This window comes from Schizosaccharomyces cryophilus, assembly GCF_000004155.1.
Source record: "Schizosaccharomyces cryophilus OY26 unplaced genomic scaffold supercont4.2, whole genome shotgun sequence".
NCBI lineage: Eukaryota > Fungi > Ascomycota > Schizosaccharomycetes > Schizosaccharomycetales > Schizosaccharomycetaceae > Schizosaccharomyces > Schizosaccharomyces cryophilus.
In genome coordinates, this window is record NW_013185625.1 from 24420 (window position 1) to 38040 (window position 13621).

The 13621-nt window shown below is 35.5% G+C and overlaps 7 protein-coding genes across 7 annotated transcripts; 4 read left to right on the top strand and 3 right to left on the bottom strand.

Annotated features, from left to right (window-relative positions):
* The first annotated feature begins 1808 nt into the window (after nucleotides 1-1808).
* Nucleotides 1809-3970, top strand: SPOG_04969 (spermidine family transporter). The gene has a single exon (XM_013167452.1). It carries the CDS (start codon nucleotides 2037-2039, stop codon nucleotides 3474-3476), a length of 1440 nt encoding a protein of 479 aa, XP_013022906.1. The 5' UTR covers nucleotides 1809-2036; the 3' UTR covers nucleotides 3477-3970.
* A 49-nt stretch (nucleotides 3971-4019) lies between these two features.
* SPOG_05733 (hsp16-like protein) lies at nucleotides 4020-4451 on the bottom strand (the record flags this gene model as incomplete). The annotated part of the gene is made up of 1 exon (XM_013167495.1): nucleotides 4020-4451. One exon carries the CDS (start codon nucleotides 4449-4451, stop codon nucleotides 4020-4022), a length of 432 nt encoding a protein of 143 aa, XP_013022949.1.
* A 739-nt stretch (nucleotides 4452-5190) lies between these two features.
* Nucleotides 5191-6016, top strand: SPOG_05734 (uncharacterized protein). Its single transcript, XM_013167496.1, has one exon. The coding sequence runs from the start codon at nucleotides 5295-5297 to the stop codon at nucleotides 5508-5510; it is 216 nt and encodes a 71-aa protein (XP_013022950.1). The 5' UTR covers nucleotides 5191-5294; the 3' UTR covers nucleotides 5511-6016.
* A 132-nt stretch (nucleotides 6017-6148) lies between these two features.
* On the top strand, nucleotides 6149-7306 carry SPOG_04970 (esterase/lipase; the record flags this gene model as incomplete). Its single annotated transcript, XM_013167453.1, has 1 exon — nucleotides 6149-7306. The coding sequence occupies one exon, from the start codon at nucleotides 6149-6151 to the stop codon at nucleotides 7304-7306; it is 1158 nt and encodes a 385-aa protein (XP_013022907.1).
* On the bottom strand, nucleotides 6722-8014 carry SPOG_05678 (uncharacterized protein). The gene has a single exon (XM_013167489.1). The coding sequence runs from the start codon at nucleotides 7772-7774 to the stop codon at nucleotides 7520-7522; it is 255 nt and encodes an 84-aa protein (XP_013022943.1). The 5' UTR covers nucleotides 7775-8014; the 3' UTR covers nucleotides 6722-7519.
* A 986-nt stretch (nucleotides 8015-9000) lies between these two features.
* SPOG_04971 (maltase alpha-glucosidase Mal1) lies at nucleotides 9001-10843 on the bottom strand (the record flags this gene model as incomplete). The annotated part of the gene is made up of 2 exons (XM_013167454.1): nucleotides 9001-10752; nucleotides 10793-10843. The coding sequence occupies 2 exons, from the start codon at nucleotides 10841-10843 to the stop codon at nucleotides 9001-9003; spliced, it is 1803 nt and encodes a 600-aa protein (XP_013022908.1).
* A 355-nt stretch (nucleotides 10844-11198) lies between these two features.
* SPOG_04972 (uridine ribohydrolase) lies at nucleotides 11199-12131 on the top strand (the record flags this gene model as incomplete). Its single annotated transcript, XM_013167455.1, has 1 exon — nucleotides 11199-12131. The coding sequence occupies one exon, from the start codon at nucleotides 11199-11201 to the stop codon at nucleotides 12129-12131; it is 933 nt and encodes a 310-aa protein (XP_013022909.1).
* Nucleotides 12132-13621: the final 1490 nt, after the last annotated feature.

A 13621-nucleotide genomic window follows, 5' to 3' on the forward strand; every position in this document is an offset into this window, starting at 1 on the left:
AGAGTCCAAATGTCTGAATGGTTTTTGTACTAGCAAAAGTTGAAACCATTAACAACGCTGTCAACCAAGAAACCCAGAGTAATCCTCCTATTATATCAACACTTTTCAAAAGATTTCGATAATGGTGAGGTTTTGTGAAATTGGCTTGATTTTTTACAGAAAAAGTACCACACGGCAATACTTAACAATGAGAAAGGAACTTGCATGAGAAAACAGAATCTCAAACTAAAACCTTCAAAAAGTTTGCAACAAAAGAGGCTAAATAAAACCGACATATCCGAAAAAAATAGTCTTAAAAATAATGTTCGCCTTCTTGCCGGAATGATATCCGAGTTACTAATCTTCGTCAGCGTGATCAATCCTCCTCCTCCAATTCCGGTAATGGTGTTTGCAAATATTAAGAAATGAACCTATTAGCAAAGTGGCTCCATAGACAACCAAGACAGAACAGTGCGGATGCCGTCAATAAAACATGCTCGCCTTCCGAAATTGTCTGAAAACGATCCGTATGAAGGCTGAAATGTAGTATTAGTAATCTAATAGGTGATATAAAGCACTTTATTCATAGTCTGAGATTTATCATCAACGTAAGCATAACCTGTGATTGCAAAAAAGTAACCAACGAGGAACACGTTTAAGAATAGAGAAATCAGCAAAACGAAATTTGGTATTCTACGAGTATTATGGGTAGAGGGTTTCCATTAATATCATCTTAGGTTTTGAGTTCGGTGTGAGGTTTGGCTGTTGGATTAATAGTTGTTTATGAGTAAGAATTCGAATCTAATAAACGAAATGTTACAGAGGGAGGTGCCGTTGCTTGTTCTTCTGGATCATAAACTCTCAGAGTTCATTATGAAAAGAAATCAAAAATTAAATGAAAGAAAGATCGGTAGTCGCCAAAAATGATTGGATAGGAGAAAGACCTTGAAACTAGTTTTTATTCCTTTCTTTTCTTTTTTTTCAATCTTACTTTTCAGCGAGTACAGATTCCTAAGAGTTTATGTGTTACCACCGGCTTTGTTATAGCACCTTTTTTAATGTTGCAGTAACCGATTTTGTTCAGTCTGCACGCTCGTTTACTTTGACTATTTTAAATAAAAAAAAGAACGAAAACTTGAAAAAGCACGCAATACATCACTATCTCTTAATCTGATTTTGAGATAGCCGTCAAAGGTAAATATGAGTTTTATAGTAGATATCGCTTATTGAGAATGTAATTAAAACGAAAAAGTTAGCGGTAAGTCCTTGTAATATAACTTAGAAAATGCCCATACATTAAATATATTGCTAGTATTTGTCTGTCGATGTCAATGCTATGCTGTCTTTCACGATAGGTGTTTTATTAACATTTTGCATATAACTATATATTATCATACAAGTATATTGCTGAACATTTAGCAAAAACCACAATACTAAAGGATGAACTACCACAACTGTCACAGCTAGGATTTTACGCTGTATTATTTTAAGACTGAGTGTGTAGTTTTTAGGGTTGTAAAAGGTTGTATTTGTAGATATTGGACTCTACTTTGTATGTACTATAAGTATTTTCAGGGTCCCCTGACTAGATTAGCTAAATAAACGACAACTAGATTTATTAAGCCGGATCCATCGAATCTCCCAATCTGAAGATTCGTACTTCCAAAGCTGGGTGTATATATATCTTCTATAGTAGATAACATTGTTCCTTTTGATGAGGTTTATTGTTAGAGCTTCTGCTGTTTATAATTTGTAATACAGAACTCGATTGTATTATTATAATACGGATATCGGTAGTTCTTGGATTAATATTTTGAGTACAGCAGCATCTTTCTCCACTTTACCAAGGACAAGCTAAATTAAAGTAAAAGTAAGCTAGTGAGTATAAGTGGAGATTAGTGGGTGGAAAAGAAGAAAAATTCTCATTATTATCAATTGAAGACTGATAAAGAATAAACATAATGACATGAGCCCGATTTATGTTGTCGAAAATAGAGAGATAACAAGAACAATTCCCTGAAGGCTTAACTATTTTCGACAAAGACAGAAGTAGTATAATGGGCGAGAAGTTACAATATTTAAAATCATACCCCGATGAAACTTTTTTGGTCGACATTGACAAAAATGACCCTCAACGGCCCATGAATTGGTCTACTTCAAAGAAAATCGTCCACACGGCTTTGTACGGACTGACAACGTTTGCTGCTCAGTTCAACAGTACGACAATGTCACCTACTGCTGAACATCTGACAAACGTATACCACATCGGTGAAGAAGTGGCGGCACTAGCTACCTCGCTGTATGTCTTGGGGATTGCTTTTGGTCCTATGATTTTTGCACCTTTTTCAGAAATGAATGGTAGAAAAATGGGTGTCTTTTTGCCTTTTTCCATCTCCATAATTCTCACGGCAGGCACTGCTAGTGCTGATAGTGTGGCCGCCATTATGTGCACTCGTTTCTTTTCCGGTTTGTTTGCTGGCGCTCCTATCGTTTCTTCTGGTGGTGTACTGGCTGACCTTTGGAACCCATCTCAAAGAGGCACTGCTTTAGTTTTTTATGCCTTCTTTGTTGTTAGTGGTGCTGACTTTGGTCCCATCATTAGTAGTTTGCTTTCAGAAGGTTCGGATACGGCCTGGAGATGGCCATTATGGTTTATAGTAATTGTACAGTCTGCGATTTTACTTGCTAGTATAATCATGATTGATGAAACTTACGTCCCGGTAATTGAAGCTCGTCAAGCACGAAATTTACGGTTAACCACAGGAAATTGGGGTCTTCACGCTGATCATGAACGATACAAATTAGACGCAAAGGAGTTTGTTACCTATCACCTTTTGCGACCTTTTGCAATGCTAGCAACTCCGGTCGCCTTTTTCATCGCCTTATTTGCTAGTTATGTATACGGAATTCTGTATTTAGTATTAACTACCATTCCGTATACATACTATCAGTCGAGAAACTGGCAGGGAACCGTTGGTACACTTCCCTTGATTGCAATGTTTTTGGGCTTAGTAACAGGAGGTGTGTTGAATATTTTCTGGAATAAAAGGTACGCAAGATACCTAACAGAAAACGGTGGAAAACCTCTTCCTGAAGAAAGATTACCTTTGATGATGATGACAGGCTGGCTTATGCCGGCCGGAATATTTGTTTTTGCTTGGACTTCATATGCCAATATTCATTGGATAGCATCATTTATTGGTATATTCTTGATCGGTGTCGGCTTTGAAACGATTTTCCAGGGTTGTCTAAATTATCTTGTTGATACGTTTACAAAATTTGCTGCATCGGCTATCGCTGCGAATACATTTACTAGATCAATTTTTGGAGCTACTTTTCCTTTATTTTCGCGTATTATGTTTAAAAAGTTGGGGGTTCACTGGGGAGGAACTTTGGTAGGATTTATTGCTCTTGGAATGATTCCAATTCCTTTCGTGTTTTATCGGTTTGGTGAATCTTTACGGCGAAAAAACCCATACGTGAAGCTTGTGTCTTGACTCACTCATTCTATATTTCTTTCGTTGACAATCTATACTCTATTTCTAATTTTACTTTACTGATAGGAGAAGACAAGACAGAAAACTAGTCGGCTAGCTTAGCATACAGGTAGGTTAAAAAAAACTGCATGGAAGTAGTAAGAGAGATAGAGAGAAAGATATAGATACAGCACTTTGCAACCTACCATAAACGAATTGATACCATAAATGAATTGAACTGTTACACAGTAAGCAAACTGAAATTGAACAGTCTGCTATCACCACCAAGGAAAGGATCAAATCCACATATTATTGAAGGTTACATTGCAATATGGTACGAATCATAAAGAGTCGGAACGACAAAACCATTTAGATTTTAGATTTCATGGCTTACTTTTTATTTCTCACTTTACATAATATAAAAATAATGAAATGAGAACTTTATTAAAATTTGATAAACTCTCATTAAAATACTATGCTATATTAAAAAGCCATTATGCCATTATAAATTCTCATTAGAATACAATCATATCATCATAAACTCAATACCACTAGCCCTTCAGCTTAATTGATGGCGATTTGTTTCTTGGATCGGGACTGCTCAATCTTTGGCAAAACAATACTCAAAATGCCATTGGAAAATTGGGCTTCAATACGGTCGGAATCGATCCTGCTGGGGATGGAGATAGTTCGAGAGAAGGATCCAAAGCGACGTTCAGACCATCTGTGGTTTCCTTTCTCTCCCTCACTTTTTCTTTCGTTGAATGATTCTCCAGAAACGGTAAGTTTTCCTTCGTCGTAATGAACTTGAACGTCTTCCTTTTTGACACCAGGAAGTTCTACATCAACAGCAACCGTGTCTTTGCCTTCATGGACATCAATGGCAGGTGACAAATCAACAGCACGATCCTGGCGTTGGACGCGAGGGGAATAACTCAAAAAGTCAGAAAGACCGTCTTGAAATGGATATAAATCGAAAAAAGGTTGAAGAGACATTGTAAAAAGCACTCGTTTATTTCACGCAATAATTAAAATAAAAATTTACTCTTGTTCTTTTTTGTCAATGTTGTTGAATCGTCTCTACTTGACTCCCATTTATACCTAAACTACAGAAAATAACAAACATTCTATGAGGGTCTTAGTACCTTCCAGATGTGATGATTTGCCACCACTGGGTTCTTCCAGAGATTTCGACATAGCTCCTCCTGCTTCTTTGTTGCTCCTTTTTGTCTTTTTTTTTCAATTATTATTATTTTTGTAATTTCGCTTTTATTTTCATGGATGCTCTGCATTTTTCTGGTTTGTTTACCTTGTTAAACTCGCCGTTCTAGATATCTCTAGAAACTGACATCACATATCAAAAATTCCTCTTTTGTACGATAGAAAACGAACGAGCATTCTCGCAAATTCCCACTTTATTTGTATGTTACCTCCTTTTCCATTTGTCAGTTGCAAACAGTGTGGTAAGCAAGGCAGCTGTCTCTTTCAATCATATTGCAATCTGATTCTCAAATTATGCATTTTTCGTCTTGTATTTTATTTTAAAATTATTATGTCGTATCCAGCAACCTTGAATCTTCCAGTCTGAAGATTCCGACTGTAGATATACAGATGTATTTATATTCCATTTTCATTCGAGCTTTATCAAGTTATTACATATATATATATTTTTGGCAGGATGGTACCAGACCATGTTGCGTCTCTTTCTTAGTTTAAGATAGGAATTTAATTATCTTCTATAACCTAGTTTATGATAGGAAATCAATTATCTTTCGGAGGCTAACAAAGCTCACGAAATTTTATACTTTTGGAAAACTAGACGTTAATGTTTTGAATTATATGAGTAAGCTTGGGTTACTTGGGTTAACCTTTTCGATCCCATCTTTTCCGTTTTTCTATTTATTATTGCGTAGTGTTAACATCGACAACGACAGAAAATCGGAAAATTGGGTGGACGAAAGATCTTTCACTTTAGCTTCCCAATTCATTGAAAAATCTAAAAGTAGTTTTGATTCATGTATGAATTCTAAGGATGAAAAAACAATCTTATACTAGGATCGATCAGAAGCAAGTCCTTGTAAAGTATGGAAGCGATATACGGAAGTAGCAGTTTACGGTACGGCTTTCGTATCATATGGATACAGAAATTGTAAGTACCTATAATAGAAACAGTCAGTATTTATTTCAATTAAGGATCTAAACATGACTGCAGGCTTTCTTCCATTAACCTTACAGTTGTCTGAATGTTTCACTGATCGACATTTTGCATTTATTTAATGGGGTTTGCTCCATTCAAATTCAATGAGCGAAATTTTTTTATTATGTTTTCTTTGCGTCTTTAAAATAAACAAAAGAAGAAATATTGGTAATTCCTGATCAATAGAAGCCGATTATTATGGCTAGCTTCATCCAGCTCGACAACCCCAAATACCTGAGAACTAGTTTCTTTACTTCTACTATCTCCTTGGAGGATAGGAAAATTTTTATATAATATAGTATTGACACATAAACAAGTAACTCTTTCCCTACTTCATAGCTATCAAGTACATAGGACTCTGACGGAAACTGTATCTCATTAAGCGAGTGAAGTATAGGTGTTACGTAAGAACAGTACGAATTGAACCACGCCTTGCCATCGAGCAATAATAATTCTATCATTTAAACACTTTTCTGGGTTTACAAATTTTATCAAAATGCTATCCTTCTCATTTATTCAACGATTAATTACTCTTCCTTTTGTATGGGTTTGGATATCTATTCAGTACGTAACTGTGGGGACAAGATTTCAACAACATGAAGCCTTTCAGAAGAGTCTTTATTTAAACTTGGCTTGTATTAGTTATTTGCATATAGCTAGCGGGATGACGATGAAAGATGTCAAGCGCTTCGGATTCAGGAATTTGTTTGATATGCTAGAGAAGAAGGAGAGCAAATTGAATCCTATGAAAAAGCTTCCTAACTATGGAGAAATATTTACTCAAAAAAACAATGAACAAAATATTCCCGATTCCGCGTGGCTTGCTAGACACCCTCAAAATAAGGACAAAGAGGACTCCGTTATCCTTCACCTCCATGGAGGAATGATGTATCACCATTCTACAGAGCTTCATATTGCTGCTTTTAGCAATCTGTATTTTCTATTTCAAAAAGACGGTTTAAGGCCGCCTTCTATCTTGCTTGTCGATTATTCCTTGGTACCTGAAGGAAGAACCTATCCATCACAAATCCTCGAATGTTTGAATATTTACGATAGATTATTATCATTCGGATATAGAAAAATAATTATAGTTGGTGACTCAGCTGGCGGGAATCTTGCATTGTCGATGCTTTACCACCTAAACGAAAAGTCCAAATCTAAAAATGTTGTCTGGCCTTCTGGTGTAGCATTAATTTCTCCCTGGTTAGATTTGACAAGTGCCAAAAATACAAAATCTTATAAATATAACGCTTATAAGGATGTGATTGCCTTTGAGACTTTGCAAAGGTGTGGAAGAGGATATGTTCAGCAAAATGAGCATTTATACTCCCAACCTTTAACGAACATAAATCTGAACTGTTTCCAGGATTTTTGGTCTGAATTTCCACCGTTTAAAAAAGGAAGGTTTTTGCTCTTGGTTGGCAATCACGAAGTTTTAAGAGACGAAATTTTAGAATGGTGCCTTGAAAAGACATCGCTCGGCAAGAACTATCCTGAGAGAATAATGATTGAAACCAATGGTATACATGAAGGGATTTTTCTTACAGAAACTTCTCTATTATATACAAATCGTATAACTTTTGAGGAATGGTCACAGACATTTGGAGTGAATGCTTTGTATAATTTCATTAAGGAAATTGACGAAAAGAGTTAATCTAAATATGAGTTTGATATGATTGGTGCCTTTAAAGTCGATACAACCTGTCCGCCAACCAGGGTCTCCAACAAACATTTCCATTTTCAATATTTTAATTATCTAAGCACCGTTACATCATTCAGGGGGGAGGGGCTCTCTACTCTGTTAAAGAACCATAAAATCGGATTTCTAAACGACGTTTAAAAGAAACGGAAGCGAACTACATCAACCCTAGTACTCCAGTATCGGATTTTGTTGAGGTGGCGGCAAAATCGTAACAGGAGTGAATCTCCAGAGCGCTGGATTAACCGCAGGAGCAGCTACTTTTCTCGTTATTCCTATCAGATGCAGGAAGCGGTTACTGCTAAGTGAATAGGCAGTACGGTTCCATGAGAACAACGAGCTGTCGCTTAAATTTCTAACGATGGTGACGATAGAAGTAGTAACGACTGTTTGATCAAGAGCGGCAAGAAAGATGCATAGCATGAAACCAGGGATATTAACGTAAAGAAGATTTGAGGGATGTACGAAAATGAAGTCTGGGTCGTCTGTTTCTTCGGATTTAATGTGATAATTGAGATTTTATACACTGAAGGTCGTTTATGTGGATGGAATATAGTGAGTTCACATTGTCGACTTTTAAATTCAAGGGAACATATTTCCGTATTTTCGTTAGTTGTTCGTTTGTTTCATACTATGGTCGAAAATCCTTTATGCTTAAGTACAATAATAAAATGAAGGTTTCTGTTACGTCACTATCCGTGGAGAAGAAAATAAAATACATGTTTCTTTATGTTTTTCCTTGAATTTGAAATCCGAATACAGAATAACCGGCAATCTGAATTAGCAATTTTTAGTCATGAAATAGTTGAAGTAATGTTGTGGAGATCACAATAAATATGGGGATGCGGATTTTACTTAGATCAAACGTAACAGTTCTAGTTCAATAGGGAAAGAGAAAATTGTCGACCATATATTACCTTTAACCTAAATCAATACTAGCCGTATATCCGAATGCTAGCGTGTATTTTGGAAAGCGGAAAAATAAATAGCTTATGCCATCGTTCCCAGATTACCAAGTAGAAAACGCGAAAGCCAGAAGAGTGACTTCGTTTTCTCTTAGAGAGCATGATTTTCGTACCACATTGGTTGATAATGCAACGCTCTCTCTTTTCGTTTTACAACAATCTTGGAATACATTGCTTCTCGTATGTGCTTATTATATCAAAATAGTAAATATTTGTTTAATTACTCTTATTTATTCCAAAATTAATGTGAAGATTAATGCGGAGAACATTCGGGTTTTAAAGGTACACAGAAATATATAAATTACTGAGAGCAAAAAATCTTAGGCAATTCATAGATAAATTTTACTAACAATATATTTTTTATTGAGTAGTAACCAATAATCATCTTACAGTGATTTTGATGAACGTGATAAAAAGAAGAAAAATCAATTATTAAATAATTTACTGCCATTTATCTTAAATGCAGCGTTTTGTTCTTCCAGTTTCTTTTTCCTTTGTGTTCCAAAACTTAATGGAGTGTGAAGTAGTCATTCACGGTGAAGCTAACGAGAGTTTGTGGAAACATTGATATATCTTGTATAACCCCTTTTCAAAAAAAAGACTGAAACCAAAGTCTGGAATAGTATAAAGACTGAAAACGACATGGCTATTATGATAGCATCAATAAAAAATATCTGGAAAAAATTAAAGCTTTAAAAGAACTGCTTGATAGGGATTCAACAAGACTGAGGAATTTATACAAGCAAAATTATGATAATTATCAAGAAGAATTTCCGAAGAAGTTAAATTGAAAGGACAATCGTATGAAACCGTGTTTTCAGTAAAATTCAAAACCACAAAGAGTTTGTAGGATGCTGATTCGCGAACAAATGCAACGATAAAAGGATTATCTTCAGAAACTAATTCAAAAGAGCCATATACGACTGCACCTTTTAGTTCTTTACGAAGCTTCAAAGCTTTAGACCAAAACGTATAAGGGCTCTCAGGGTCGTTGATTTGAATATCAGCATTCCATTCTTTATAGTCATCGGTAATCCTCATCCATGGTTTTATTCCAGCTTTTGTAAAGCCAGAGTTTGGTGAGCTATCCCAGTGCATCGGAGTACGACCATTATCACGCGCCCTTTTATTAATAATATTCATTTTCTTTTCAACTTCTTCCTTAGTAGGGTTGTTACTCATGAACAATTTCCAGGAGTTTTGAGTTTCGACATCATGGTATTCATCGATTGGCCAGTCTCTAGGAATACTGGCAAGTCCAAGTTCTTGCCCTTGAAATACAAATGGAGTTCCACTTTGAAATATGATAAAGAGAGCCATCAGCTTTGAGCTATAGGATCTATACTTTGGAGAATCCGAAAGATATCGTGAAACAGCTCTCGGTTGATCATGATTTTCAATAAAGCTAGCATTCCAACCACCACCAGAAAGAAGTACAGATTGCCATTTTTTCAATGACTTTTTCAAATCTGAAAGCTTCCAAGTTCCTTCAGCGTAATTATCTTTACCAGGTTCAGAATCTAGTTGAACAAGATCGAACTGAAATATCATTGTTAATTCTTTACGGTCAGCAGCAACAACACGAAGGACCTCCTTTGTATCTGTGACATGAGGCATTTCACCCACCGAAAAGGCGTTGTACTTCTCAAGAATATTACCTAAGCCACTAAGGTATTCATGAATTCTGGGTCCATTGGCATAATATTGATAGCCCAGTTGGTATTCATATTGGCTATCAGTAATGGGAGCATCTGGAAATTCCTGATCTTTGCTGATCATGTTAATAACGTCGAGTCGGAATCCATCTACACCTCTGTCAAGCCAAAATTTTAAAATATCGTGTATAGCTTCTCTGAGACTTGGGTTTTCCCAATTGAGATCCGGTTGCTCTACAGCAAAAAGGTGTAAATAGTATTCTTGTGTTGCTTCGTCCCATTCCCATGCTGAAGTATCAAAATAGCTGCTCCAATTATTAGGTGGTGACCGTTCCCCTTTTTCGTTATACTTAGCTGGTTTCCAAACGTACCAGTCACGTTTGGGATTTTTTTTTGAAGATCTGGACTCCTTAAACCATTCGTGTTGATCAGACGTATGATTCAACACCAGGTCCATAACTAATTTCATATCTCTTTCGTGCAGAGCTTTCATTAGAGTGTCTAAGTCTTTCAAGGACCCGTATCTAGAATCAATTTGCTTATAATCAGAAACATCATAACCCATGTCTTTAAGAGGAGATGGGTAAATGGGAGAAAGCCAAACAGACTCGACGTTTAGGGATTTCAAATAATCCACTTTGGAAATAATCCCTCCCAAATCACCAAAGCCGTCATCATTTGAATCTTTAAATGAGGCAGGATATATTTGATAAACTGAGGTCTCTCTCCACCACGTTGGTTTGATTTTATCGCTCGGCACAACTTTCATAACGGGTGCTGCCTATAATTACTTATGTATTTGTTCTAATCAAGTTGCAAACCTGAAAGTGTATACAACGAAGTTTACTAAGTTCATTAGACTTGCAACCCATTATTGTCGCTATTTAAGTTTGACTATTTGATGATAAGTAGAAGATTAGAATATTCATTATCACCGCGCTTAGACCCCGAACAAATTTAAGGTGCTTAGTGTCTCATAGGAGCTGTTTATCAAAGATTAGGATGAATTTTCGATAATGATTATTCTTCTTATTTTGTATAAAAATATACCCATTGTTACAAAAGTGGATTAAAGCCAACAGCAACATTCTCTTTTAACACTATTTAAAAAAAAAGGGGGGGGACACTAAAATTCACTTTTGGGTACCATAGACTAAAGGAATTTTCCAACCTTTTTGAAAGTATTAAGTAATAAAGCTCTATACAGAATTTATACCATTCGCTATAATGAAAATAATCATCGATACAGACCCTGGTCAAGATGATGCCATAACTGCTTTGATTGCGATTGCTAGTTCAAAAATCAATTTATTAGGTGTAACAACAGTTGCCGGAAATGTCCCTGTTTCTATGACCACGAGGAATGCGTTACAAATGTTAGATTTAGCAGGTCGCCCAGACATTCCAGTTCACGCGGGAGCAGATAAGCCGCTGCTACGGACTCCAATTACAGCCACTCATGTTCATGGTGCTAGTGGTTTTGAGGGTGCACTTCTTCCTCCGACCTATAGAAAGGAAAACGAAGGACACGCTGTCGATTTCATCATAGATACCTTACTGAACCATGAGCCTGGAACTGTTACAATTTGTACCATTGGTCCCTTAACAAATATTGCTTTGGCAATAATTAAAGCTCCCGAAATTATGCAACATGCCAAACAAATAGTAATGATGGCAGGTGCTTTTTCAGAAGTAGGCAATATTACGCCGGCTGCTGAGTTTAACATATATGTTGACCCCCATGCAGCGCAGATGGTTCTTTCTTTTGGAATTCCTATTGTTATGATTCCTTTGGATATTACTCATCAATTGCATACAAGTGCCAAACGAATCTCACGCATAGAAGCTTTACCAAATCGCATTGGTCCCGTAGTTGCCGCATGGTTACGTATGGAAAAAGAATATGAAGCGAAAAAGTACGGAACCGACGGCGGTCCTCTTCATGATCCCAATACTGTTATGTGGCTTTTACGCCCAGATCTGTATTCCGGTAGAAAAGTTAATGTACAAATAGAAACGCAAAGTGAGTTAACTATGGGTATGAGTGTTGTGGATTGGTGGCAGGTTGGTCTTTTGCCAGCTAATGTACTGTTTTTAAGAACAGTAAACGATGATGAGTTTTACGAAGTTTTGATAGAAAGACTTGGTCGTCTTCCCTAATATTATGGTTATAAATTAAATTTCTTTTGTTCGTTTTTGGTGCATCCTCATACTTTTGTTTTCTTTGAGAAAGTGCATTATACCCATTAAATTTCTTCATTATAAAGTAGAGTTGTTAAGCTTTCTTGTTGAAATTTTTTTTTTTAAATTCCCATATATGGAAAAACATAATCTTTTTTTATTTTGGCTTTTTTTTGAATTTAAAAACATATAAAAAATTGGTTATTTTATGAGCTCCTGTTGGTGGTTGTGAGATAACCGCGATGCTCTGGAATCATATTCGTTGAACGAAGATAAAAATACGTATCAGCCCATTCCGATATTGTGATAGTGTGTTGACAATGATATGAAACCTACCAGGAAGAACTTTGACTGCATATATTGGCACGTCTAGTGGAATACGTTATTTCTTGATTTTGTTTACTTTTAAAAAGTAAAAAGTAAAAAGTAAAAAGTAAATTTTTAATCAGCGATACACCACAATAGCTATTATAAGCATTCTGCTAAAAAAAAATATTTATCATATTCAAAACTCTGCTTACTTTAAAACCGTGATGTATGCAGCATCAAGATTAACAAAAAGTTAGTGACTTTCGTAGACGCTTATCAGTGAACGATGAGTTTTAACTGGCAATAGAAACGGAAATTTAATTATATTTGTTGGATTTTATATTTATTTTAAATTTTTTATTTTTTTATTTTTTTTCAGTGTGTTCCTCCCAATCTCGTTGAAAGCTTGCTGATGAAGTAGCCTTCAGTTACTATCGTTAATATTGCTGATTTTGGATATTTTATCAGTGTATTCAATACTAAAAACTTGAAATAAATTGGAAAAGTAACTGAGGATTAATTAGGAATTTCTAAGTTAATATTGATCATTAGCTACACAACTCCCCAGTAGTTTATGTTACGAAAGCCGCTTTTTCTAGCTAAACTACTTTGTTGAAATCCATTTCCAATAATTCAGAATATTTTTATTGGTATTGACTTATTATATAAGTATCTATATTTTTATTTAGTAAGTTATTCGTTGGAAGATTCATTCATTTTTTAAACGGCGAACCCTAGCAACGACTCAATTAACCACTTTGACCATATGCTTAGTCATGAGTATAAGGATTACCGCTGTTGAAAAGTCCAAAGTAGTGTAAATATCTTATTACACATTCTTGCCGTTTTTCAAAAATCTTACAAGGCGCCTTTGAAATTATAACTTAAGATAAAATATATTTTAAGTTTCAGTTAGGTTCGCAAAACTATATAATACTGATTTAATAATAAAGATTCAGTAATAGCAATAAGGAGGAGGACGTGATGGAAAAGTTTTCTATACACTATCGAGGGACAATAAAAGTAAAATAAAATACACATTGATAATCACCTAATGCTTAGACGTAAAAATGTTCTATGTTTCAAGAATATGTTCATTTATTAAAATTTCAAATGCTGATGGTATTTGATGACTAGAAGAGAACTTTATTAAAGTAAAG

Bases quoted from the DNA above. Each gene is read 5' to 3' on its own strand.
- SPOG_04969 (XM_013167452.1), top strand. From the start codon at position 2,037: ATGGGCGAGAAGTTACAATATTTAAAATCATACCCCGATGAAACTTTT.
- SPOG_05734 (XM_013167496.1), top strand. From the start codon at position 5,295: ATGAGTAAGCTTGGGTTACTTGGGTTAACCTTTTCGATCCCATCTTTT.
- SPOG_05678 (XM_013167489.1), bottom strand. From the start codon at position 7,774: ATGCTATGCATCTTTCTTGCCGCTCTTGATCAAACAGTCGTTACTACT.